General features: G+C 43.6%; 1 protein-coding gene across 2 annotated transcripts in view; it reads right to left on the bottom strand.

Annotated features, from left to right (window-relative positions):
• Positions 1-25,883, bottom strand: part of wdr11 (WD repeat domain 11) — a 236,000-nt gene that overhangs the window by 91,647 nt on the left and 118,470 nt on the right. For both annotated transcript variants that reach the window (XM_014154429.3, XM_014154430.3), the window contains exon 11: positions 7,602-7,686. In XM_014154429.3, the coding sequence (XP_014009904.1) occupies positions 7,602-7,686 (85 nt within the window). The remainder of the gene's footprint in view (positions 1-7,601; positions 7,687-25,883) is intronic.

Raw genomic sequence — 25,883 nt, 5'->3', positions numbered from 1 at the left:
GTATCTGGAATTTGTCTTTCAGCATCAGTAGAACACACCTGACTCTCCTCCACCAGTCATACAAGGAGAATGGCCTAATGCCTCCCATCAAAAAGAGAGCTGGCCCAAGCAAGCACAGGTTACACCTAAAGCATGAGGATTTGCAGCGAGTGGTGAACTTCAACAATTACGCAGAGAATAATGCAATAGTATTACCAGGAAGCCACCCAGGACACAAACACTTTGGTGGAAAAAGGCTGCCATCCCATGTGACAAAAGCAGCAGTGTGGCGTCTATACAAGGAATCGATGACAACACTTGGTATGTAAAGCATAAACACATTTTGATTGTTTAATTGACCTCCAACATGATTGGCACTACTTTTATTGATCTCACATTATTTCTGTATTTTTCAGAGGTACGTGTAGTCGGGCTATCTTCCTTCAGGAATCTGTGGAGAAAATTGCTGCCCCACTTCTCAAGCACTAAGCCCAGGAAAGACCTGTGCTGGCAGTGCCAGAGGAACAACTATAAGGTCTTCAAGATCTGCCAATCTGCCAGAAGCAGTTAACCTCTGGACGGGCTCCGTTTTTTCAAATATAGGACTATTTTATATCATTTTATAGATACACCTCTCCTGAATCGAACCACGTTGTCCGATTTCAAAAAGGCTTTACAGCAAAAGCAAAACATTAGATTATGTTAGAGGAGTATATCGTAAAAGTAGCCACATAGCCATTTTCCGACCAACCACATGCATCACAAATAACCAAAAAACAGCTAAATGCAGCACTAACCTTTGACAATCTTCATCAGATGACACACCTAGGACATCATGTTACACAATACATGCATTCTTTTGTTCGATAAAGTTCATATTTATATATAAAAACAGCATTTTACATCGGCGCGTGACGTTGACTAACTATTTTCCCTCAAATGCGTCCGGTGAAACAGCGCTACAATTTACTAAATTACTATTCGAAAACATTTTTTAAATGTAATATTGTCATTCTAAGATTTATAGATTAGCATCTCTTGAAAGCACCTGCAATGCCAGATTTAAAAATAACTTTACTGGGTAATCACACTTTGCGATAAAAGGGGATGCGATACTCAGAAAAAATAGGCTACTGTTACAGGTCAGCGCCATCTTGGAACAATCGCATATCAAATCCACTCTTGTATACTATTGTCAATAATCCCTTACCTTTGATTATCTTCATCAGAAGGCACTTCCAGGTATCCCAGGTCCACAACAAATGTATTTTCGTTCGAAAAAGTTAATCCTTTATGTCCCAATTGCTTGTTGTTGTTAGCGCGTTCTGAAGGCTGCTCCAAAAGTACCGTCGTTCACGGGACTTCTCTCTCAACAAAATGCATTTTAAAAAAAAATGTAGGTTCGTTCAAACATGTCAAACGTTGTATAACATAAATCTTTAGGGCCTTTTTCAACCAGAGCTCCAATAAGATTCAAGGGGGACGGTTGCAATGTCTTTCGAAACGTTTCGAAAGGGGAGGGTAGCCAGGGGCGCTGGCGTCATAATGGTGATGGCCGTCTCCATGTGACCACTTTCCACAGACTCTCATTCTGTCAGTTTTCACAGTAGAAGGCTCAAACCACTTTGTAAAGACTGGGGACATCTAGTGGAAGCAATAGGAAGTTCTCAATGAACCATAGCTCACGGTGTGATTTATAGGCAAAGTGATGAAGTTGAGTCCGCAATTCAGAATTCCACATCCTGTTACGATCTGTCTCGGGGTTTTGACTGCCATATGAGTTCTGTTATACTCACAGACACCATTCAAACAGTTTTAGAAACTTTAGGGTGTTTTCTATCCACAAGTATTAATTATATGCATATCCTAGCTTCTGAGTTTGAGTAGGAGGCCGTTTAAAATGGGCACAATTGTTTTTCAAAAATCGCTGTAGCGCCCCCTATCCTAGGCGACCGTCAAGAGGTTAACCTGTTATGGCTAGGGGGCAGTATTTTCACGGCTGGATAAAAAAACATACCCGATTTAATCTGGTTACCACTCCTACCCAGTAACTAGAATATGCATATACTTATTACATATGGATAGAAAACACCCTAAAGTTTCTAAAACTGTTTGAATGGTGTCTGTGAGTATAACAGAACTCAAATGGCAGGTCAAAACCTGAGAGATTCCTTTACAGGAAGTGGCCTGTCTGACCATTTCTTGAACTTCTTTTCCATCTCTATCTTTTACTAAGGATCTCTGCTCTAACGTGACACTTCCTACGTCGTCCATAGGCGCTCAGAGCCCGGGAAAAACCTGAATGTCGTCATCCCAGCCCCAGGCTGAAACACATTATCGCCTTTCTCAAGTGGCCGATCAAGGGACTCTGGGCTTAGGCGCGTGACCCGACCGCCCCCGCCTTTGTGATTTTTTCCTCTGTTTGCCGAAAAGGAGATTCCCTGTCGGAATATTATCGCTTTTCTACGAGAAAAATGGCGTAAAAATTGATTTTAAACAGCGGTTGACATGCTTTGAAGTACGGTAATGGAATATTTAGAATTTCTTTGTCACGAATTGCGCCATGCGCACGACCCTTCTTTACCATTTCGGATAGTGTCTGGAACGCACGAACAAAACGCCGCTATTCGGATATAACGATGGATTATTTTGGACCAAACCAACATTTGTTATTGAAGTAGCAGTCCTGGGAGTGCATTCTGACGAAGACAACAAAAGGTAATGAAACTTTTATAATAGTAAAGCTGATATTGGTGAGTGCTAAACTTGCCGGGTGTCTAAATAGCTAGCCCGTGATGCCTGGGCTATGTACTTAGAATATTGCAAAATGTGCTTTCACCAAAAAGCTATTTTAAAATCGGACATATCGAGTGCATAGAGGAGGTCTGTATCTATAATTCTTAAAATAATTGTTATGCTTTTTGTGAACATTTATCGTGAGTAATTTAGTTAAATGTTAGCGAATTCCCCGGAAGTTTGCGGGGGGTATGCTAGTTCTGAACGTCACATGCTAATGTATAAAGCTGTTTTTTGATATAAATATGAACTTGATTGAACAAAACATGCATGTATTGTATAACATAATGTCCTAGGGTTGTCATCTGATGAAGACAATAAAAGGTTAGTGCTGCATTTAGCTGTCTTCTGGGTTTTTGTGACATTATATGCTAGCTTGAAAAATGGGTGTCTGATTATTTCTGGCTTGGTACTCTGCTGACATAATCTAATGTTTTGCTTTCGTTGTAAAGCCTTTTTGAAATCGGACAGTGTGGTTAGATAAAGGAGAGTCTTATCTTTAAAATGCTGTGAAATAGTCATATGTTTGAAAAATTGAAGTTTTTGTATTTTAGAGGAGTTTGTATTTCGCGCCACGCCCATCATTGGATATTGGAGCAGGTGTTCCGCTAGCGGAACGTCTAGATGTAAGAGGTTAAGTAAGCCAAGCTGAAGAAGCAAGAGCAGCATATCTTGCTTGTTCAGAGTGAGCGGTCTGTCTACCAGAAGATGGTTGCTGACTGCAAGACCACCTCTCAAGACTTGAATTTGTCTCTGGGGGCCCTACTGAACCAGCAAGCTTTGATTTTGCTCAACAAGTAACAATTTGCTATACCAATTAAGGACATAGATGGATGTATAGATATACACAAAAAATAATATATATATGGGAGGCAGGCAAATACCTTTCACTGAGCTGTGTAAAGACAGATTGACAGGGGTGAGAATTAATTGTAATTTATCTTAATGTTATTTTGTTGTTTGCAGGTGCACTATCCATCTTTCTGAACCTACGCAGCCAGGTCCCATCTACTTTTTAACTCCTCGCAAGTGTGGCTTGTTTAGAGTCTGCTCTGAAGGAATACCACAAGTCAACTACTTGGTTGATGAAGGCATGTCATCCAGCAAAGGCAGCAGTGTAGTCATCAACTACATGCACCATTTCTTCACCAACTACAGAGTTGGGGAAACACCTGTGGACCTGAATTTTGATAACTGCAGTGGCCAAAAAGAGAACAAGTTTGTGCTCTGGTATTGTGCAAGGCGGACCATGCACAAGCACCATCACAGTCTGGACCATCACTTCCTGATCACAGGCCACACCAAGTTTGCCCCCGACTGGTGCTTTGGCCTCATCAAGCAGCTCTTCAGAAAGACCAGAGTGAACACTTTTTCTGAGACGGCTGGTGTTGTGAAGGACAGCACTGTGAAAGGGGTGGTTGGACTGGAGGATGGTACAGTGCTGATGGAAAGCTATGGCTGGCAACAACACCTGACTCTGTACTTCAGGCCACTACCACAGATCAAGCAGTACCAGCACTTCAGGTGAATATAATGTTCATTGCTTTGCATGAGGTTATTCTTATCTAAACTTGGGAGGTGTATTGATGTGCAAGGTTGTAATGTCTTCAATTTTTTTTGTTATTTCCTGTTTTACAGCTTCGATGCTCTGGAACCTGGTGTTGTTGTCACCAAGGAGCGTTTGGACTCAGTCGGGACCAGGTTTCAGCTGCTGCGCAAAGCTGACATCCTTCCTTCCATAGATGGTCTGCCTGTACAAGCACCACCTGGACTGGACACAGCTAGACAATCTTCTCTTTTGAGAAGATCAGATCAGTTTTGCGTAGAAGAGGCTATGGACATCACATGCCCTGCACTAAAGTCAAGTTCAGGACAGAAACATGCTCTCCGGATATAGATTCCCTTGTTCATGCGTGGTTCTGACGGACCAGTCATCAGCACTATCTACAGTGCCTCTATTCAAATGACTCGGCTAACACACACACGTCATACGTTGTTGCTACTATTTTTTTATCCTGCCGCTCAACCACTTTACACCTGATTGTATGCATATAATTACCTTGTCTATTACGATCATTATTTATATTTTTTGTATACATACAGTATATTATTTTATTTATATTGACACCATTTCTGATATTGCTACTATGCAAGTAACCATTTGGCTGTACCATTTACACCTTCTGTAGAGACCCATCCACTTAGCAAGACTTAGCAAAATATTGATATACAAAATTAATATTGATATGTGTGGTCGTAACATGATTTTGTGATATACCACAACAATATCATGTGACCGTATCAAGTATCCACCACATAAATATACGGCATATGCATCTGTTTATGTACTGTACATGTGCACTGTTAGGTTCTAATTTTGAGTAAATAACTCGGACACTAGAGAAACTTAACCAAGTTTAATTCCTCCCAAAGGGTCGATACAGCTGTAATCCAGACAACCGACATTTCACATAAGCACTGATATTTAACCCTTTCTCCTAGGCTGAGTCTCCTCCTCTACAACTGAACAGCCAATGCATCTCTGTTGCTAGACAGAACCTTAGTGATATCTGTTCTTCCTCACTTCATCTAACCTGACCTCTACCCCAAAGTGATCAATCCTCCCCAACTCAAGGCTGTCATGGTTATTGATACCAGACTGTCTCTTCTCCTCCCAGAGTATCCCTGACGTCTAACAATAACATATTCTGACATAATGTAAACGTTATACATTACCCTCACTCCCTCAGTGACATTGTTAGTTTCTAAGATCGCCACCTGTCTCCCCTTATCAATGCCTGCCACATGTAATCGCTTCCCTGCACTCAACACATTCCAAGCGTAGTTGCACCCACTATATACCTTTCTCCTATAACCCTTAACTTCTGGTATAGACACTCTAAACCTTAGCACTCCATCAGTGACATGAATAAGTATATTTTCATATTCTCAGAACCCAACAGCACCTCACTCAGGTTGCATGGTCTTAACTTATGTATGGAATACTATGTGATAAGTGCGTGTGTAACAGTATATAAAATATGCTAATGTACTGGTGTGAAGGCATTTGGGCAGTGGTGTAAAGTACTACTTAAGTATTTTTTTGGGGTATCTGTACATTACTTTACTATTTATATTTTTGACTACTTTTACTTCACCACATTCCGAAAGAAAATAATGTACTGTTAACTCCATACATTTTCCCTGACACCCAAAAGTACTCATTACATTTTGACAGGAAAATTGTCCAATTCACAAACTTCAAGAGAGCATCCCTACTGCATTTGATCTGGCAGACTCACTAAACACAAATGCTTTGTTTGTAAATTATGTCTGAGTGTTGGTGTGCCCCTTGCTATCATCAATAAAAAAAATAAAAAAATAATTGGGCCGTCTGGTTTAATATAAGGAATTTGAAATGATTTATACTTTTACTTTTGATACTTAAGTACATTTTAGCAGTTCCATTTACTTTTGATACTTTTTAAAAACCAAAACCTTTTTGAATTTTGCTCAAGTAGTATTTTACTTGGTGACTTTTACTTCAGTCATTTTCTATTAAGGTATCTTTACACTCAAGTGTGACAATTTAGCATTTCTTTCACATGACCCATCAATACAGACAAGTGTGTCTGGGTAAGTGTTATCTAATATTTATAAAATATTTTCATCTGGACACTTTCTGGTTGCCTGGAATATTTTTGTATTGTAGGCTACTACCACTTTTAGTCTTATTCTTTACTACACTACTCACTGTTTAGCACATGACTTCACATTTGAATCCTTAAAGAGATGGATGGGGCTTGCTTAACCTTAAGAAGGTGTGAATAATGCTGAATGGTGTAGACAAAGGAGAACTCTCAAGTAGGTACCAAAAGTGAGCTTACAAGTGAGCTTACAAGTTTATCAACTTTCAAAGCAGAATTACTTTCCCCACTGTTCCTCAAAAATGCAGTGTATGATATATAAGACCGAATCTATGTGGTAAGTCACATATATGAAATATATTAATTACACTGTTAGAATGATGTAGTCAGAATGACGAGGGGGGTGGGGGGTCCATCGACACCCAGCGGTTCTAGTGTTAAGAAGTGTCTGGCCATCTGAGGATGAATGGCTGTTTGATCCCAATCAATTTCTGAATGACATAATATATTCAATCTTGCACTTAATTAATCACAGTATTTAGTTTGAGCTCATTAGAGAATGGTAATTGATGACGCAAAGTTTGCTCTTTGTTGATATTCACTCCCTGACAGTTAAACGGACCTTTTTGCAGTGTCGTGACTTTTTAGCACAGTTAACCTACACAATAGATGGACAGGGACTGAGGGTAGAGGAGCCAAAGAGTGGTCCAAGACACTATTTCAGCTTCCTTAGAAGCTAATTCTAACTTACACTTAATTTTCACAAAGTTATGCATTGATGTCAATGGGAGACAAACTGAAAATTCGACTTAAGTGGAAGTTAGGATTCAGCCATTACTGAATGGAATGAGGGGATTTCTAAGTCATCAGTCCTATATATGTTGATGGTGGAGGTCAACGGAATGGAATGTTTGGAGAGCCTATTGAGTTTGAGCCCACCAGACTTAAATAGCCTGTCTAATGCCAACACCGCATGTTATTAAATCTGCACCGAAGTAGGTGGGAGGAGACGCAAATCACAGCTAAATGAATGGTGGCATTTGTGATGAAAGTGAGTTGTAAGTAGGTGATTATAAAATGGCTCAGTGGGTGTCTTGGGCAGAGCCATGAGTGGACAATGATGAGTGGACAGTCCTTGATTTGAGACACCACACTAGGGAAGTGGGTGATGTTACTCACTTGACTTCACAGGAGTGGACACTCAGGTCCTTGTGCAGAAGACCACTGGTGAGGTTATAGACCAGAACTGACCCATTACTGGTACCTGTGGACAGACAAAGAGACGTATACAGTTATAATCATAGGAGCAAATCCTAACTTCCCTTAAGTCAGATTTCTACGTCTAACTGTCCCATCAATTTCTGAATTTGCCCCCCAATAAAACTGTTACTGATGGAGGCACATGAACATTATTAATACAATTACTAATTGTATATAAATCGAAGCAATAGTGTGCGGCAGGCCTAGAATTCACCGGCAGTATCGACGGCCCCCTTGTGTGGCCGTAATGCCCCCTAAAGAAAAGTTAGAATTCCCTTCTCCTGGCTGCCAATAGCCGTGCTCCGAAGCACCTTTCATTTACATTGCTCTCTCAGATATCTCAATACTTAGTCAATGCACGTCATGTGATCGGTACTTCTCACAGGCATCACAGCTCCAAAGTACAAGTGAAGACAGACATATCGGGGATGTAACGGTGCGCCTCCTTATCGAATTCCGAGGCGCACATTGAAGATATTACGAAACGAACAGCAAAATCACTAGCCCTCAGTTCGTTCGGAAAGTATTTAGACCGCTTGACTTTCTTCATATATTGTTAGGCTACAGCCTTATAAAATTGGTTAAATAGTATATTTTTCCTCATCAATCTACACACAAGACCCCATAACGACAAAGCAAAAACTGTTAAGAAAATTGTTGCAAATGTATTAAAAATAAAACACTGAAATATCATATTTACGTAAGTATGCAGAACCTTTACTCAGTACTTTGTTGAAGTACCTTTGGCAGTGATTACAGCCTCGAGTCTTCTTGGGTATGATGCTACAAGCTTGGCACAACTGTACTTCGGGAGTTTCTCCCATTCTTCTCTGCAGATCCTCTCAAGCTCTGTCAGGCTGGATGGGGAGCGTTGCTGCACAGCTATTTTAAGGTCTCTCCAGAGGTGTTCGATCGGGTTCAAGTCCGGCCACTTAAGAACATTCAGAGGCTTGTCCCAAAGCCAAAGCTGCGTTGTTTTGGCTGTGTGCTTAAGGTCGTTGTCCTGTTGGAAGGTGAATCTCCGCCCCAGTCTGAGGTCCTGAGCGCTCTAGAACAGGATTTCATCAAGGATCTCTCTGTACTTTGCTCAGTTCATCTTTCCATCGATCCTAACTAGTCACCCAGTCCCTGCCGCTGATCCCCACAGCATGATGCTGCCACCACGCTTCACTTGTAGTCTGTAGCTTGTGAGGTGTGGAAACACTTTGTTTCTTTTATGGATTTTGTCTTATTAGTTTTTGTGCTATGTTGCTCTGTCTGCATGTTACGTCTTGCGTGTCCTATGTTGCTCTGCGTGTGCTCACTGCTCATTGATTGTCTGTATTGTTATTGTAATTGTTTTTAATAACCTGCCCAGGGATTGTGGTTGAAAATTAGCGTGCTGGCTAAAACATGGCACCTCTACTGAAACGTTGAGTAATGTGCACTCTCCCTGTAAAAATTAACTCAAACATCTTAGGGATGGTGCCAGGTTTCCTCCAGACGTTAAGTTCTCTCATTCAGGCCAAAAAGTTCAATCTTGGTTTCATCAGACCAGAGAATCTTGTTTCTCATGGTCTGAGAGTCATTTAGGTGCCTTTTGGCAAAGTCCAAGCGGGCTGTCATGTACCTTATACTGAGGAGTGGCTTCCATTTGGCCACTCTACCATAAAGGCCTGATTGGTGGAGTGCTGCAGAGATAGTTGTCCTTCTGGAACTCTATAGCTCTGTCAGAGTGAACATTGGGTACTTGGTCACCCCTTCTCCCCCGATTGCTCAGTTGGGCGGTCAGCTCTAGGAAGAGTCTTGGTGGTTCCAAACTTCATTCATTTAAGAATGGAGGCCACTGTGTTCTTGGGGACCTTCAATACTGCAGAAATGTTTTGGTACCCCTCCCCAGATGTGTGCCTCGACACAATCCTGTCTCGGAGCTCTACGGACAATTCATTCTACCTCATGGCTTGGTTTTTGCTCTGACATGCACTGTCAACTGTGGGACTTTATATAGACAGGTGTGTGCCTTTCCAACTCATGTCCAATCAATTTCATTTACCACAGGTGGACTTCAATCAAGTTGAAGAAACAAAGACAATCAATGGAAACAGCAACATTTCAAGTCTCATAGCAAAGGGTCTGAATACTTATGTAAATAAGGTATTTCTGTTTTGTATTTTTAATACATAATTTATTTAACACATTTTAGAACACTGCTGTATTTGTATTTATTATGGATCCCCATTAGCTGCTGCCAACTCTTGGCAGTTAAGGCAGTTATATATATATTTTTAAAGATTACAATACATTCATTACAGAATTCACAACACACTAAGTATGTGCCCTCAGGCCCATACCCCACGACCACATACACTACCGTTCAAAAGTTTGGGGTCACTTAGAATTTTGCTTGTTTTCCATGAAAACATAAATGAAATGAGTTGCAAAATGAATAGGAAATACAGTCAATACATTGACAAGGTTATAAACAATGATTATTAATGGAAATAATAATTGTGTCCTTCAAAATTTGCTTTCGTCAAAGAATCCTCAATTTGCAGCAATTACAGCCTTGCAGACCTTTGGCATTCTAGTTGCCAATTTATTGAGGGAATCTGAAGAGATTTCACCCCACACTTCCTGAAGCACCTCCCACAAGTTGGATTGGCATGATGGGCACTTCTTACGTACCATACGGTCAAGCTGCCCCCACAACAGCTCAATAGGGTTGAGATTCAGTGACTGTGCTGGCAAATCGATTATAGACAGAATACCAGCTTCTTCCCTAAATTGTTATTGCATAGTTTGACGCAAAGCACAGCTCCATTGTCCTGTTGTAGGAGGAAATTGGCTCCAATTAAGCGCCGTCCACAGGGTATGGCATTGCAAAATGAAGTGATAGCCTTCCTTCTTCAAGATCCCTTTTACCCTGTATAAATCTCCCACTTTACCACCACCAAAGCACCACCAGACCATCACATTGCCACCACCATGCTTGACAGATGGTGTCAAGCACTCCTCCAGCATCTTTAATTTTTTTCTGCATCTCACGAATGTTCTTCTTTGTGATTTGAGCACCTCAAACTTAGATTCGTCTGTCCATAACACTTTTTTCCAATCTTCCTCTGTCCAGTGTGTGTTCTTTTGCCCATCCTAATCTTTTCTTTTTATTGGCCAACCTGAGAAACTGATTTTTCTTTGCAACTCCGCCTAGAAGGCCAGCATCCCGGAGTCACCTCTTCACTGTTGACATTGAAACTGGTGTTTTGCGGGTACTATTTCATGAAGCAGCCAGTTGAGGACTTATGAGGCATCTGTTTCTCAAACTAGACTCTAATGTACTTGTCCTCTTGCTCAGTTGTGCACCGGGGCCTCCCACGCCTCTTTCTATTCTGGTTAGAGTTAGTTTGCGCTGTTCTGTGAAGCGAGTAACACAGCATTGTACGAGATCTTCAGTTTCTTGCATAGAATAGACTTCATTTCTCAGAACAAGAATAGACTGACAAGTTTCAGAAGAAAGGTCTTCGTTTCTGGCCATTTTGAGCCTGTGAGCGAACCCACAAACGCTGATGCTCCAGATACTCAACTAGTCTAAAGAAGGCCAGTTTTATTGCTTCTTTAATCAGTTTTCAGCTGTGCTAACAAATGCAAAAGGGTTTTCTAATGATCAATTAGTCTTTTAAAATGAAAAACTTGGATTAGCTAACACAACGTGCCATTGGAACTCAGGAGTGATGGTTGCTGATAATGGGCCTCTGTACGCCTATGTAGATATTCCATAAAAAAATCGGCCGTTTCCAGCTACAATAGTCATTTGCAACAATAACAATGTCTACACTGTATTTCTGATCAATTCTATGTTATTTTAAATGGGTAAAAATGTTGCTTTGCTTTCAAAAACAAGGATATTTAAGTGACCCCAAACTTTTGAACAGTAGTGTATCTACAACACAAAATCCATGCATGTGTGCATGTTTGTGTTGCTTCACAGTCCTGCATGTTCCATAAGGTGCATTTTAATCCGTTTTTTAAAAATCTGATTCTACTGCTTGCATCTGTTACCTGATGTGGAATAGAGTTTCATGTAGTCACAGTTGTATGTAATGTAACAAAATGTGGAAGGGAAGGGGGCTGAAAACTTTCCGAATGCACTGTATGTGTCACGACTTCCGCCTAAGTCGGCTCCTCTCCTTGTTTGGGCGGCGTTCGACGGTCGACTTCACTGGCTTTCTAGCCATCGCAACTCCATTTTTCATTGTTCCATTTGATATGTCTTGTTCCCTGCACACCTGGTTTACATTCCCTAATCACACTGCATGTATTTATTCCTCTGTTCCCCCATGTCGTTGTGTAAAATTGTTTTGTTACGTATTTAGTTATGCACCAGACTGGTTTTTCCCTCGAGTACCGTATTTTGACCCGTTGTATGTATTTGTCATACATTTGTATATTTGTGAGTGTTTTCGCACTTAATTACTTTTACCTGTGGCTGGAGGATTTTGGACGCAGTTAGACCTATACCTGGCCACCGTTCACCCAGCTCCCTCGGGAAGGGAGAGGGTGTCTGCCCTCGTCTCATGCCTCTCGGGAGAGCTCTGGAGTGGGCACACGCTGTGTGGGGAGAAGGAGACGTGGCGTTGGAACACTTCGAGGGAACGGCTCTTCCACTTGAGGCAGGGGACGAGGAGCGCCCAAGAGTTCGCCCAGGAGTTCGCCCTGGAATTCCGGACCTTGGCCGCCGGAGCAGGATGGAACGACAGGGCTCTTATCGAGCACTACCGACGCAGCCTGCGCGAGGACGTCCGATGGGAGTTGGCCTGCAGTGATGCCACCATCACTTTTGACCAACTGGTGGATCTGTCCATCCGGTTGGATAACCTACTGGTCACCCGCGGACGTTCAGAGAGGGCTCTGTCGGTTCCATCTTCCAGCGCCCCCGCTCCGGTGCCCATGGAGCTGGGAGGGGCTGCGCTTAGGGAGGCTGGAGGAGGGGCCTTCACGTGCACCAACTGTGGCCGCAGAGGGCACACTGCCGGTCGGTGCAGGGTTGGTCCCTCTGGGAGTCGAGGCAGCAAGCAGGGCACAATGGCATAACCCCAGGTGAGTCTGCATCACTCTCATCCAGAGTCCTCTGTTGTCCACCTGTTTGTATCCCTGAGTTTTCCCCGCATAAGGCGCTCGACGATTAAGGCGCAGCTGGGAATTGTATCGACAGAGCGTTCGCCTTAAGTTTAGGGATCACCATTATTCCTGTGGTTAGACCTTGCCTGGGACACGCTCTGGATAGTTGACCATTAGGGACCGGGCTAATCAGGGAAGCCACCATCTCCCTGGCCATGGTGACGCAGGGGGGTCACGAGGAGAGAATCCGTCTCTTCCTCATTGACTCTCCTGCGTTTCCCGTGGTACTAGGCCTTCCCTGGTTAGCTCATCATGACCCCACCCTTTCATGGCAACAGAGGGCGCTCATGGGGTGGTCCTGAGAGTGCTCGGGGAGGTATGTAGGGGTTTCCGTTGGTGCTACCACCAGAATATGCTGATTTGGCTCTAGCCTTCTGTAAAAAGAAGGTGACTCAATTACCACCCCATCGACGGGAGGGGGGGGGGATTGTGCGATAAATCTCCTGGTAGACGCTGCACTTCCTAGGAGTCACGTGTATCCCCTGTCGCAAGTGGAGATGGCGGCTATGGAGACATATGTATCTGAATCCCTTCGTCAGGGGTACATTCGGTCCTCCACTTCACCCACCTCCTCGAGTTTCTTTTTTGTGAAGAAGGAGGGAGGTCTGCGCCCGAGCATTGACTATCGAGGTCTCAATCAAGTCACGGTGAGGTACAGTTACCCGCTACCTCTCATCGCCACGGCGATTGAGTCAATGCACGGGGCACGCTTCTTCACTAAACTGGATCTCAGGAGCGCGTACAACCTGGTGCGTATCCGGGAGGGAGACGAGTAGAAGACAGCGTTTTGTACCACCTCAGGGCATTATGAGTACCTCGTCATGCCGTACGGGTTGATGAATGCTCCATCTGTCTTTCAATCCTTTGTAGACATGATTTTCAGGGACTTGCACGGGCAGGGTGTAGTGGTGTATATCGATGACATTCTGATATACTCCGCTACACGCACCGAGTATGTGTCCTTGGTGCGCAAGGTACTTGGACGACTGTTGTAGCATGACCTGTACGTCAAAGCTGAGAAATGCCTGTTCTTTCAGCAGGCCATCTCCTTCCTAGGGTATCGCATTTCCACTTCAGGGGTGAAGATGGAGAGTGACCGCATTTCAGCCGTGCGTAATTGGCCGACTCCCACCACGGTAAAGGAGGTGCAGCGGTTTTTAGGGTTTACCAATTACTACCGGAAATGTATCTGGGTTTTGGCCAGGTGGCTGCTCCCATTACCTCACTGCTGAAGGGGGGTCCTGTACGTCTGCAGTGGTCGGTTGAGGCGGACAGGGCTTTTGGGCACCTAAGAGCTGTTTACCTCGGCTCCCGTGCTGGCCCATCTGGATCCCTCTTTGGAGTTCAAAGTGGAGGTGGACACGTCCGAGGCTGGGATAGGAGCCGTGCTCTCTCAGCGCTCGGGCACACCACCGAAGCTCCGCCCCTGTGCTTTCTTCTCGAAGAAGCTCAGCGGAGCGGAACTATGATGTGGGGTACCGGGAGCTGTTGGCTGTGGTTAAAGCTTTGAAGTGGAGACATTGGCTTGAGGGGGCTAAACACCGTTTTCTCATCTGGACTGACCACCGCAACCTGGAGTACATCCGGGCAGCGAGGAGACTGAATCCTCGTCAGGCAAGGTGGGCCATGTTCTTTACCCGTTTTGTGTTTACCCTGTCCTACAGACCAGGTTCCCAGAATATGAAGGCAGACGCACTGTCCCGGCTGTATGACACAGAGGAGCGCCCGTGGATCAGACTCCCATACCCCGGCCTCCTGCCTGGTAGCACCGGTCATGTGGGAGCTGGACGCGGACATTGAGCAGGCGTTGCATACAGAGCCCACTCCCCTCCAGTGTCCCGTCGGGCGTCTGTACGTTCCGTCTGCTGAACGTGACCAGTTGATCTATTGGGCCCACACGTCACCCTCCTCTGGTCATCCGGGGACCACTACTGTAAGTCGCTCTGGATAAGAGCATCTGCTAAATGACTAAAATGTAATGTAAAAATGGATCGGTCGGACGGTGCGCTGCCTGACTGGGAAATACTGGTGGCCCACCTTGGCTAAGGATGTGAGGGTTTATGTTTCCTCCTGCTCGGTGTGCGCCCAGTGCAAGGCTCCTAGGCACCTGCCCAGAGGTAAGTTACAACCCTTACCCATTCCACAACAGCCGTGGTCGCACCTGTTGGTAGATTTCCTGACCGATCTTCCTCCCTCACAGGGTGACACCGCGATCCTGGTCGTTGTTGATCGTTTTTCTAAGTCCTGTCGTCTCCTCCCATTGCCCGGTCTCCCTACGGCCCTACAGACTGCGGAGGCCTTGGTTACACACGTCTTCCGGCACTACGGGGTGCCTGAGGATAGTGCCTGATCGGGGTCCCCAGTTCACGTCGAGGGTCTGGAAGGCGTTCATGGAATGTCTGGGGGTCTCGGTCAGCCTTACCTCAGGTTTTCACCCCGAGAGTAACGGGCAGGTGGAGAGAGTAAACCAGGATGTGGGTAGGTTTCTGAGGTCCTATTGCCAGGACCGGCCGGGGGAGTGGGCAGCGTTCGTGCCCTGGGCAGAGATGGCCCAGAACTCGCTCCGCCACTCCTCCACTAACCTCAACCCCTTCCAGTGTGTATCGGGGTATCAGCCAGTTCTGGCTCCTTGGCATCAGAGTCAGACCGAGGCTCCTGCGTTGGACGACTGGTTTTGGCGCGTGGAGGAAACATGGGATGCCACCCATGTCCACCTTCAGCGCGCCATGCTGCGCCAGAAAGTGGCCGCAGACCGTCACCGCAGTGAGGCCCCGGTGTTCGTATCGGGGGACCGGGTCTGGCTCTCGACCTGAAACCTGCCCCTCTGCCTGCCCTGCCGGAAGCTGGGCCCGTGGTTTGTGGGGCCATTCAAAGTCCTGAGGAGAGTGAACAAGGTGTGTTACAGGTTACAGCTTCTCCTCGATTACCATATTAAGCCCTCGTGGTGGTTGGTCCACTCCAGGAATCTGAGGTACGGGAGGTTCCTCCACCCCCTCTGGACATCGAGGGGGCCCCGGCGTACTCCGTTCGTTCCATCCTGGATTCGAGACGTCGGGCGGGGGGGCCTTCAGTACCTCGTGGAGTGGGAGGGGTACGGTCTAAAGGAGAGGTGCTGGGTTGCCCTGCGCCTCGCCCTCCAGGTTGTTCCCGAGGCCGGTGTCAGCGCGCCGCTAGAGCCGCGCGTCGGGGGGGGGGGGGGGGCGGGGATACTGTCACGACTTCCGCCGAAGTCGGCTCCTCTCCTTATTCGGGCGGCGTTCGGCGGTCGATGTCACCAGCTTTCTAGTCATCACCACTCCATTTTTCACTGTTCCATTTGTTATGTCTTGTTCCCTGCACACCTGGTTTACATTCCCTAATCACACTGAATGTATTTATTCCTCTGTTCCCCCCCATGTCTTTGTGTGAAATTGTTTTGTTACGCGTTTAGTTATGCGCCAGACTGGTTTTTCCCTCGGGTATCGTATTTTGACCCGTTGTATGTATTTGTCATACATTCGTATATATGTGAGTGTTTTCGCGCTTAATTACTTTTACCTGTGGCTGGAGGATTTTGGACGCAGTTGCGTCTGTCTTTTGTGCTTCTGCCAAATAAAGTGCGCCTGATCACAACTCACTGCTCTCCTGCACCTGACTTCGTACCAGTAGCACACAACCTTGACAGTATGTCAATCTATCCCCCATAGTACCTATTCCATTCTGTCCTACAAAGGCAAAACCTAGTAACTACAAACTATTATTACTGCAAAATTTGACTTTAACATTTTTTTTTTTATCTAGACAGCCATTTAAGATACTCCATTATATATTTTGATCAACTGGCTTGTTCTTGTGTCAGGAAACTAAATACCACATTAATCAGATAATATACCTGACCATTAGAACAGGCCAAAGATTTTTCACCAAATTCTCAGTTACAGCATTTTGCCTTTGTAGGTCAGCATTGGTCAGCTTGTTGTTCTATGTGAGAAATAAATATTCCTAACAGTCTCTGGGACAGTTTTGGGATGGTAGATTCCAAATTCATACATCCACTGTACATCAAAAAACACTTTTAAAAGCAACAAGGCAGATGCAACAGATCAGAACCGTCAGCTTAAAATGTTGATATAATGTGAAGAAATAATATTTTAAGTGCAGCAATAAGCACACAGTATTAGGCTATCAGTGTGAATGTTCCAAAACGTAATTAGCAGGAAAATTAACTAACTCCAGAATGTGGCTTTAAGTTAATTAAATGGGGTTCATACACTCATATTTCTTGACAACCTGAACTTAATCAAATAACTTGTTTTCAAAAAAATCTATACAATAGGTGTAAGGAGTGGTCCTTGTAAATAATTAGAGTTACCAGCACAGCACACCTATTGACTACACATTAGAATTAGCTTATTATCATTACCGAAATTAAGGATCTCATTATCGAAAAGGACCTAAAAATTACATGGTAATGAGAAGTGTATTTCGGTATTGTGAAGCGCTTAGCTCAATCTGCAAGTAATAGGAGACAGCCATTATGAATCGGCAAACAATTGACCATATCACTAAAGCCCATGCATGCCTCCATGTTGGTAAGGTAATGGTTCTCTACGTTTTTCCCAATTTGAGCATTTTAGTCTCATCAGCCCAACAAAACAATGTATAAACTTGATCTCCACTATAAAAAGCATCTAAAAATTCCCACATTTCTTTTAGACTAACATTTATTTTTCCACAGTAGAGATTTGTATACATTTTGCTGTCTGTCTCTCCGACATTTGCAACATTGTTTCAATATTCAAATTTGATCTCCAGCTGTCCAATAGTAATGAACGTGTCGGGACTCCCGAGATGAGATGGAAAGAAAGGCTGCATTTCTCAGCCAGTCGAAATCATGAATCAGCAACAATTTCATGGATATATAAGAACTGGCAATGGAACATTTACAATGAACGACTGGGTTGCGTCTCTGGCAACCAAACCGATAGAATGAATGACCAACCGGCTCGGGTAGCAACCCTAGATGTGTGTCGGGATTATATCTTGTGGAAGGATGAAATAGTATGACTAAATTCAGCAAAATAATGTTAATGAAAATATGTCAAACATTACTTGTATATGTTGGTAACCGGTTGTTTAAAAGTGATAATGCACCAGAAGCCGGTGTTCGGAGAATATATTGGCATGGTTTGCCGGCCATTGACTTTGTCTCGGGCTTAACACCCATGCCAATATATCCTCCAAACACCGGCTTCTGGGGCATTATCACTTAATTCTAAACCTCAACTAGTGTATTTAAAATGTGACAGTGAGCCAAACTAGGTATCTTAGTCTTCAGAATTATAAATCAAATCACATTTTATTGGTCACATACACATATTTAGCAGATTTTATTGCGGGTGTAGCGAAATGCTTGTGTTCCTAGCTCCAACAGTGCAGTAGTATCTAACAATTCACACAAATCTAAAAGTAAAAGAATGTAATTCAGAAATATTTAATTAGATCAAGCCATGTCAGAATAGCATTGACTAAAATACAGTACAATAGAAAACAATATATACATATGAGATGAGTAAAGCAGTATTGTAAGCATTATTAAAGTGACTAGTGTTCCATTATTAAAGTGGCTAATGATTCCAAGTCTACAGTGGGGGAAAAAAGTATTTGATCCCCTGCTGATTTTGTACGTTTGCCCACTGATAAAGAAAGGATCAGTCTTTAATTTTAATGGTAGGTTCATTTGAACAGTGAGAGACAGAATAACAACAAAAATATCCTGAAAAACGCATGTCAAAAATGTTATAAATTGATTAGCATTTTAATGAGGGAAATAAGTATTTGACCCCCTCTCAATCAGAAAGATTTCTGGCTCCCAGGTGTCTTTTATACAGGTAACGAGCTGAGATTAGGAGCACACTCTTAAAGGGAGTGCTCCTAATCTCAGCTTGTTACCTGTAAAAAAGACACCTGTCCACAGAAGCAATCAATCAGATTTACAAACTCTCCACCATGGCCAAGACCAAAGAGCTCTCCAAGGATGTCAGGGACAAGATAGTAGACCAACACAAGGCTGGAATGGGCTACAAGACCATCGCCAAGCAGCTTGGTGAGAAGGTGACAACTTTGGTGCGATTATTCGCAAATGGAAGAAACACAAAAGAACTGTCAATATCCCTCGGCCTGGGGCTCCATGCAAGATCTCACCTTGAGGGGTTGCAATGATCATGAGAACGGTGAGGAATCAGCCCAGAACTACACGGGAGGATCTTGTGAATGATCTCAAGGCAGCTGGGACCATAGTCACCAAGAAAACATTTTAGTCATTTAGTAGACGCTCTTATCCAGAGCAACTTACAGTAGTGAATGCATACATTTCATAATTTTTTTTTTCTGTGCTGGCCCCCCGTGGGAATCGAACCCACAACCCTGGCGTTGCAAACACCATGCTCTACCAACTGAGCTACAATTGGTAACACACTACGCCGTGAAGGACTGAAAACCTGCAGCGCCCGCAAGGTCCCCCTGCTCAATAATACATATACATGCCTGTCTGAAGTTTGCCAATGAACATCTGAATGATTCAGAGGACAACTGGTGAAAGTGTTGTGGTCAGATGAGACCAAAATGGAGCTCTTTGGCATCAACTCAACTCGCCGTGTTTGGAGGAGGAGGAATGCTGCCTATGAACCCAAGAACACCATCTCCACCGTCAAACATGGAGGTGGAAACATTATGCTTTGGGGGTGTTTTTCTGCTAAGGGGACAGGACAACTTCACCGCATCAAAGGGACGATGGACGGGGCCATGTACCGTCAAATCTTGGGTGAGAACATCCTTCCCTCAGCCAGGGCATTGAAAATGGGTCATGAATGGGTATTCCAGCATGACAATGACCCAAAACACACAGCCAAGGCAACAAAGGAGTCGCTCAAGAAGAAGCACATAAAGGACCTTAATCCCATAGAAAATCTGTGGAAGGAGCTGAAGGTTCGAGTTGCCAAACGTCAGCCTCAAAACCTTAATGACTTGGAGAAGATCTGCAAAGAGGAGTGGGACAAAATCCCTCCTGAGATGTGTGCAAACCAGGTGGCCAACTACAAGAAACGTCTGACCTCTGTGATTGCCAACAAGGGTTTTGCCACCAAGTACTAAGTCATGTTTTGCAGAGGGGTCAAATACTTATTTCCCTCATTAAAATGCAAATCATTTTATAACATTTTTGACATGTGTTTCTGTATTTTTTTGTTGTTATTCTGTCTCTCACTGTTCAAATAAACATACCATTAAAATTATAGACTGATCAATTCTTCGTAAGTGGGCAAACGTACAAAATCAGCAGGGGATCAAATACTTTTTCCCCCCACTGTATTTATATAGGGCAGCATCCTCTAAGGAGCAGGGTTGCTTAACCGGGTGGAAGCCGGCTTGTGGTGGCTATTTAACAGTCTGATAGCCTTGAGAATGAAGCTGTTTTTCCAGTCTCTCAGTCCCAGCTTTGATGCAGCTGTACTGACCTTGCCTTCTAGATGATAGTGGGGTGAACAGCCCGTGGCTCGGGTGGCTGATGTCCTAGATTATCTTTTTGGCCTTCCTGTGACATCGTGTGTTGTAGGTGTCACCCGACCTCAACCCAATTGAGATGGTTTGGGATGAGTTGGAGAGCAGAGGTAAGGAAAAGCAGCCAACAAGTGCTCAGCATATGTGGGATCTCCTTCAAGACTGTTGGAAAAGCAAGTCTCATGAAGCTGGTTGAGAGAATGGCAAGACTGTGCAAAGCTGTCATCAAGGCAATGGGTGGCTTCATTGGAGAATCTCAAATGTAAAATATTTGTAGATTTTTTTAACACTTTTTTGGTTACTACATGATTCCATATGCGTTATTTCTTAGTCTTGATGTCTTCAGTATTATTCTACAATGTAGAAAATTGTACAAATAAAGAAAAACCCCAACGATGGGGTGTCCGAACTTTTCACTGGTACTGTTGGTATTCCTCTTGTACAGACGATATAGGGCAGTGCAGTGCGATGGCATCGTTTGTGGATGTATTGGGTTGGTAAGCAAATTGAAGGGGTCTAGGTTGTATGGTAAGGTAGAGGTGATATGATCCTTAATTAGCCTCTCAAAGCACTTCATGATGACAGGAGTGAGTGCTACTGGGCAATAGTCATTTCATTTAGTTACCTTTGCTTTCTTGGGTAGAGGAACAATGGTGGACATCTTGAAGCAAGAGGGGACAGCAGACTGGGATAGGGTGAGATTGAATGTGTCCATAAAAACTCCAGCCAGGTGGTCTGTGCATGCTGTGGACGCAGCTAGGGATGCCATCTGGGCCGGCAGCCTTGCTAGGATTAACACGCTTAAATGTCTTACTCACGTCGGCCATGGAGAAGTCCTCGGGAGAGGCGGTGGCAATGTGTTATCCTTAAAGCGTGCAAATAAGGTGTTAAGCTTGTCCTGGAGCAAGACATTGTCGGCGACGTTGCTGGTTGTCCCTTTGTAATCAGTGATTGTCTGGATTCCCTGCCACATACGTCTAGTGTCTGAGCCGTGGAATTGCGACTCCACTTTGTCTCTGTACTGACATTTTGCCTGTTTGATTGCTTTACAGAGGGAATAACTATACTGTTTGTATTCGGCCAGTTCCCAGTCACCTTGCCATGGTTAAATGCGGTGGTTCGCGCTTTCAGTTTTGCGTGAATGCTGCCATCTATCCACGGTTTCTGGTTTGGTTAGGTTTAAATAGTCACAGTGGGTACAACATCTCCTATACACTTCCTGATGAACTCAGTCACTGTGTCCGTGTATTTGTCAATGTTATTCTCAGAGGCAACCCGGAACATATCACAGTCCGCGTGATCAAAACAATATTGACGCATGGATTCCGATTGGTCAGACCTGCGTTGAATATAACTTTTTAAAATAAATATGTTTTATTTTATTTAACTAGGCAAGTCATTTAAGAACAAATTCTTATTTACAATGACGGCCTACTACGGCCAAACCCGGACGATACTGTGATACTGGTATAGTCACAGCCCTACCGTACAGCCAGTCTGGACTGATTGATTGAATGGTGCGGCAGTAACTGTCGCAGCCAACCCGAGCATGATTGAATTAGATCACTCAGGGGAAAACCTTTATCCCCCACTGTCACCAATCGTCCTTCTCTCATACCAGGATATAATGTATTAACAACTTAATACACAAGGGGGTGCAAAAAACAACATTGGGTGTCTACCAGAATGCTAACAAAATTAGTACAAGTAATAGCGAATTTAAATGGACGCTGCTAGCTAAATATGCTAAAAGAGCACAAACGACAATAAAGATGCAAAGAGAGACAATCCAGCTCATAAAGTTATACCGAAACTCAGCAAAAAAAGAAAGGTCCCTTTTTCAGGACCCGGTCTTTCAAAGATAATTCGTAAAAATCCAAATAACTTCAGAGATCTTCATTGTAAAGGGTTTAACTTCTTATGGCTCAAATCCCGTTAACGGGATCGATTTGACAACATCCGGTGAAATGGCAGAGCGCCAAATTAAAAAAAAGTATTAAAAACATTTAACTTTTATACATTCACATGTGTAATACACCAAATTAAAGCTGAACTTCTTGTTAATCTAGCCACATTGTCAGATTTCAAAAAGGCTTTACAGCGAAAGCAAACAATGCTATTATGTGAGCACAGCACCCCATCAAACAACAGACAATCATATTTCATCCCGCCCGGCGCGACACAAAACTCAGAAATAACGATATAATTCATGCCTTTGACGAGCTTCTTCTGTTGGCACTCCAATATGTCCCATAAACATCACAAATGGTCATTTTGTTCCGATTAATTTCGTCGTTATATATCCAAAATGTCCATTTATTTGGCACGTTTGATCCAGAAAAACACCGTTCCAACTCGCGCAACATGACTACAAAATATCTCAAGTTACCTGTAACCTTTGTCCAAACATTTCAAACAACTCTCCTAATACAACTTTAGGTATTTTTTTACGTAAATAATCGATCAAATTTAAGACGGGATAAACTGCGTTCAATACCGGAGGAAAACAAAGTGGAGAGTGTTTTTCAGGTCACGCACCTCTATCAAACAGTACACTTCCCTCGAGCCTCATTCTGAACAGGGCTACTTCTTCATTACACAAAGGAAAAACATCAACCAATTTCTAAAGACTGTTGACATCCAGTGGAAGCGATAGCAACTGCCTTAGAATTATGGATTCTCAATGAAATCCCATTGAAAAGAGACCTAAAAAAAAAGAAAATCCTGGATGGTTTGTCCTCGGGGTTTCGCCTGCCAAATAAGTTCTGTTATACTCACAGACATCATTCAAACAGTTTTAGAAACCTTAGAGTATTTTCTATCCAAATCTACCAATTATATGCATATCCTAGCATCTGAGTAGCAGGCAGTATACTTTGGGCACACTTTTCATCCGGACGTGAAAATAGCGCCCTCAAGCCATAAGTTAAACACCGTTTCCCATGCTTGTTCAATGAACCATAAACTGTGAAACGGTCTTTAAGACACTACCAGCTTACAGACAGTAGGCAATTAAGGTTACAGTTATGAAAACTTAGGACATTAAAGAGGCCTTTCTACCGACTCTGAAAAACACCAAAAGAAAGATGCCCAGGGCCCCTGTTCATCTGCTGCAAGGTGGCATGAGGACTGCAACAACGTCGCCTATGGGCACAAACCCACCGTCGCTGGACCAGACAGGACCGGCAAAAAGTCTGAGGCGGTGTGTCACAGCATCATCAGACTGAGCTTGTTGTCATCGCAAGCAATCTCAACGCTGTGCGTTACAGGGAAGACATCCTCCTCCCTTATGTGGTACCCTTCCTGCAGGCTCATCCTGACATGACCCTTCAGCATGACAATGCCACCAGCCATACTGCTCGTTCTGTGCGCGATTTCCTGTAAGACAGGAATGTCAGTGTTCTGCCATGGCCAGCGAAGAGCCCGGATCTCAATCCCATTGAGCACGTCGGGGACCTGTTGGATCGGAGGGGAGGGCTCGGGCCATTCCACCCAGAAATGTCTGGGAACTTGCAGGTGCCTTGATGGAAGAGTGGGGTAACACTGCACAGCAAGAACTGGCAAATCTGGTGCAGTCCATGTGGAGGAGATGCACTGCAGTACTTAATGCAGCTGGTGGCCACACCAGATACTGACTGTTACTTTTGATGATGACCACCCCTTTGTTCAGGGACACATTATTCCATTTCTGTTAGTCACATTTCTGTGGAAGTTGTTCAGTTTATGTCTCAGTTGTTGAATCTTATGTTCAAACACATGTTAAGTTTGCTGAAAATAAACGCAGTTGACAGTGAGAGGACATAATGTTTTTGCTGAGTTGATATCAGCAGGAGCTACCGAACATCATTTTTGGTGAGTTTGGACATTTACAAGGGAATGTGAATGAGACATTGTACAAATGAACAAGGTTTTGATGCATGCTTGTCTGAAGGAAGAACAGCAGCCTACTGGCTCTGGAGCAGCATGTGTAGGCTACACACTGTGTCGGTGTGGAGTATGGGGGCAATGGGCCTACCTGCTCTGCTCAGAAGAGGTGGGGAATAAGACAGACCATAACGGAGAAGAGAAAATACGCAAGGAAATCAAGATAGCGGCAGCTGTACAAATAACTTTGACTTCTCAAACACAGCAGAAAGCTAACACAATATGACGCCTCATCACCTTGTCCATTCAGCCACTAATTCTGCAAACCCCATTCAGTTAAACGTAGGGGCTGCATTAATGTAGAATTCTGCATTTTTCACACAGGAAAAAAAGAGAAAGAAATATCTTCATGCGTTTTGTAAACACAGATGTAAACTGCTTCTTATTGTAATTTCTGCTCAGCATCAAACTCATTTTGTGCTTCAGTTGCACTTCTTCACTGATGAGAATAAACAAATGGGCATTCTATACAGCAGACAGCACACTGACTGATGTGTAGCTACTTCTCTCAGGTACTTTTCTCAGTTTAGCTAGCCTACTTATCTCTTATAAAATGCAAGATTTACTTTAAGAAAAACAGAAATATTATGGCCATGCATCGTTTTTGCTTTTTCATTGCAAGCCCATTTACTTGCATGGCTGCCAGCCAAATAGCGTTGCACTTCTGTTGTCAACTGATGAAAATTTAACTATTTTCTGCCTGTGTTACACTAATGAATTTTCTGGGAAGGAAAACTATAGTTGCATATCCCTGATCACTCTATTGAAGCAAAAAAAACACGACTTTCAATATAAAACACAACCCGTCAATACACAACTGGACTCACCTGCTCCCGCTTCTCCAGCTGTGCTATTTACAAACAAACAGGTCACTGGCTCAACTGTTCTGGGGAAATATAGTAAGCTTCATAATGTAATGAGACAGATGAAATAAAAACAGGATCTGCTTCATCTCCCAAGGTATTGCACAAGTTGACTGCAGGTATTTACTTTAAAGTAGTTATAAATATTAAAATGTGTTACTAAACTTCAAAGGGATAGTTGAATAGGAACTTCAAAGGAATAGTTTATTAAAACTCTACCTGATGGTTTAGAACCTAAGGAAAAAAATGGCAAACAGATGTAAATGAGAAAATAGAGGAGAACCATTGGTCACAGATGTGAAAATGTTCATACCTGCTACTACAACCTAATATGCTGACTAGACCGGGGCACGCGCGTATGTCCGCATGCACCATAGTGCGCATGTTGATATTGTACATCCACACCAGACGCGATCAGGACACGCAGGTTGAAATATCAAAACAAACTCTGAACCAACTATATTAATTTGGGACAGGTCGGAACACATGAAACATTCATGACATTTAGCTAGCTAACTTGCTGTTGCTAGGTAATGTGTCCTGGGACATTAACATTAGGTTGTTATTTTACCTGAAATGCACAACGTCCTTTTTTTCTGGATGTTTGTAGAATTTTGACCCATTTTGAGTTACACAAAATGGTGTGTTCTCTACTCCAACAGTTACACAGATAAAAAGGAGAAACCTAGTTAGTTTCTAGTAATCTCTCCTCCTTCAATCTTCT

The sequence above is a fragment of the Salmo salar genome, chromosome 18, assembly GCF_965601325.2.
Source record: "Salmo salar chromosome 18, fSalSal1, whole genome shotgun sequence".
NCBI lineage: Eukaryota > Metazoa > Chordata > Actinopteri > Salmoniformes > Salmonidae > Salmo > Salmo salar.
The sequence above is the reverse complement of the archived record's forward strand: the minus strand, read 5'-3'. Positions and strand labels throughout refer to the sequence as shown.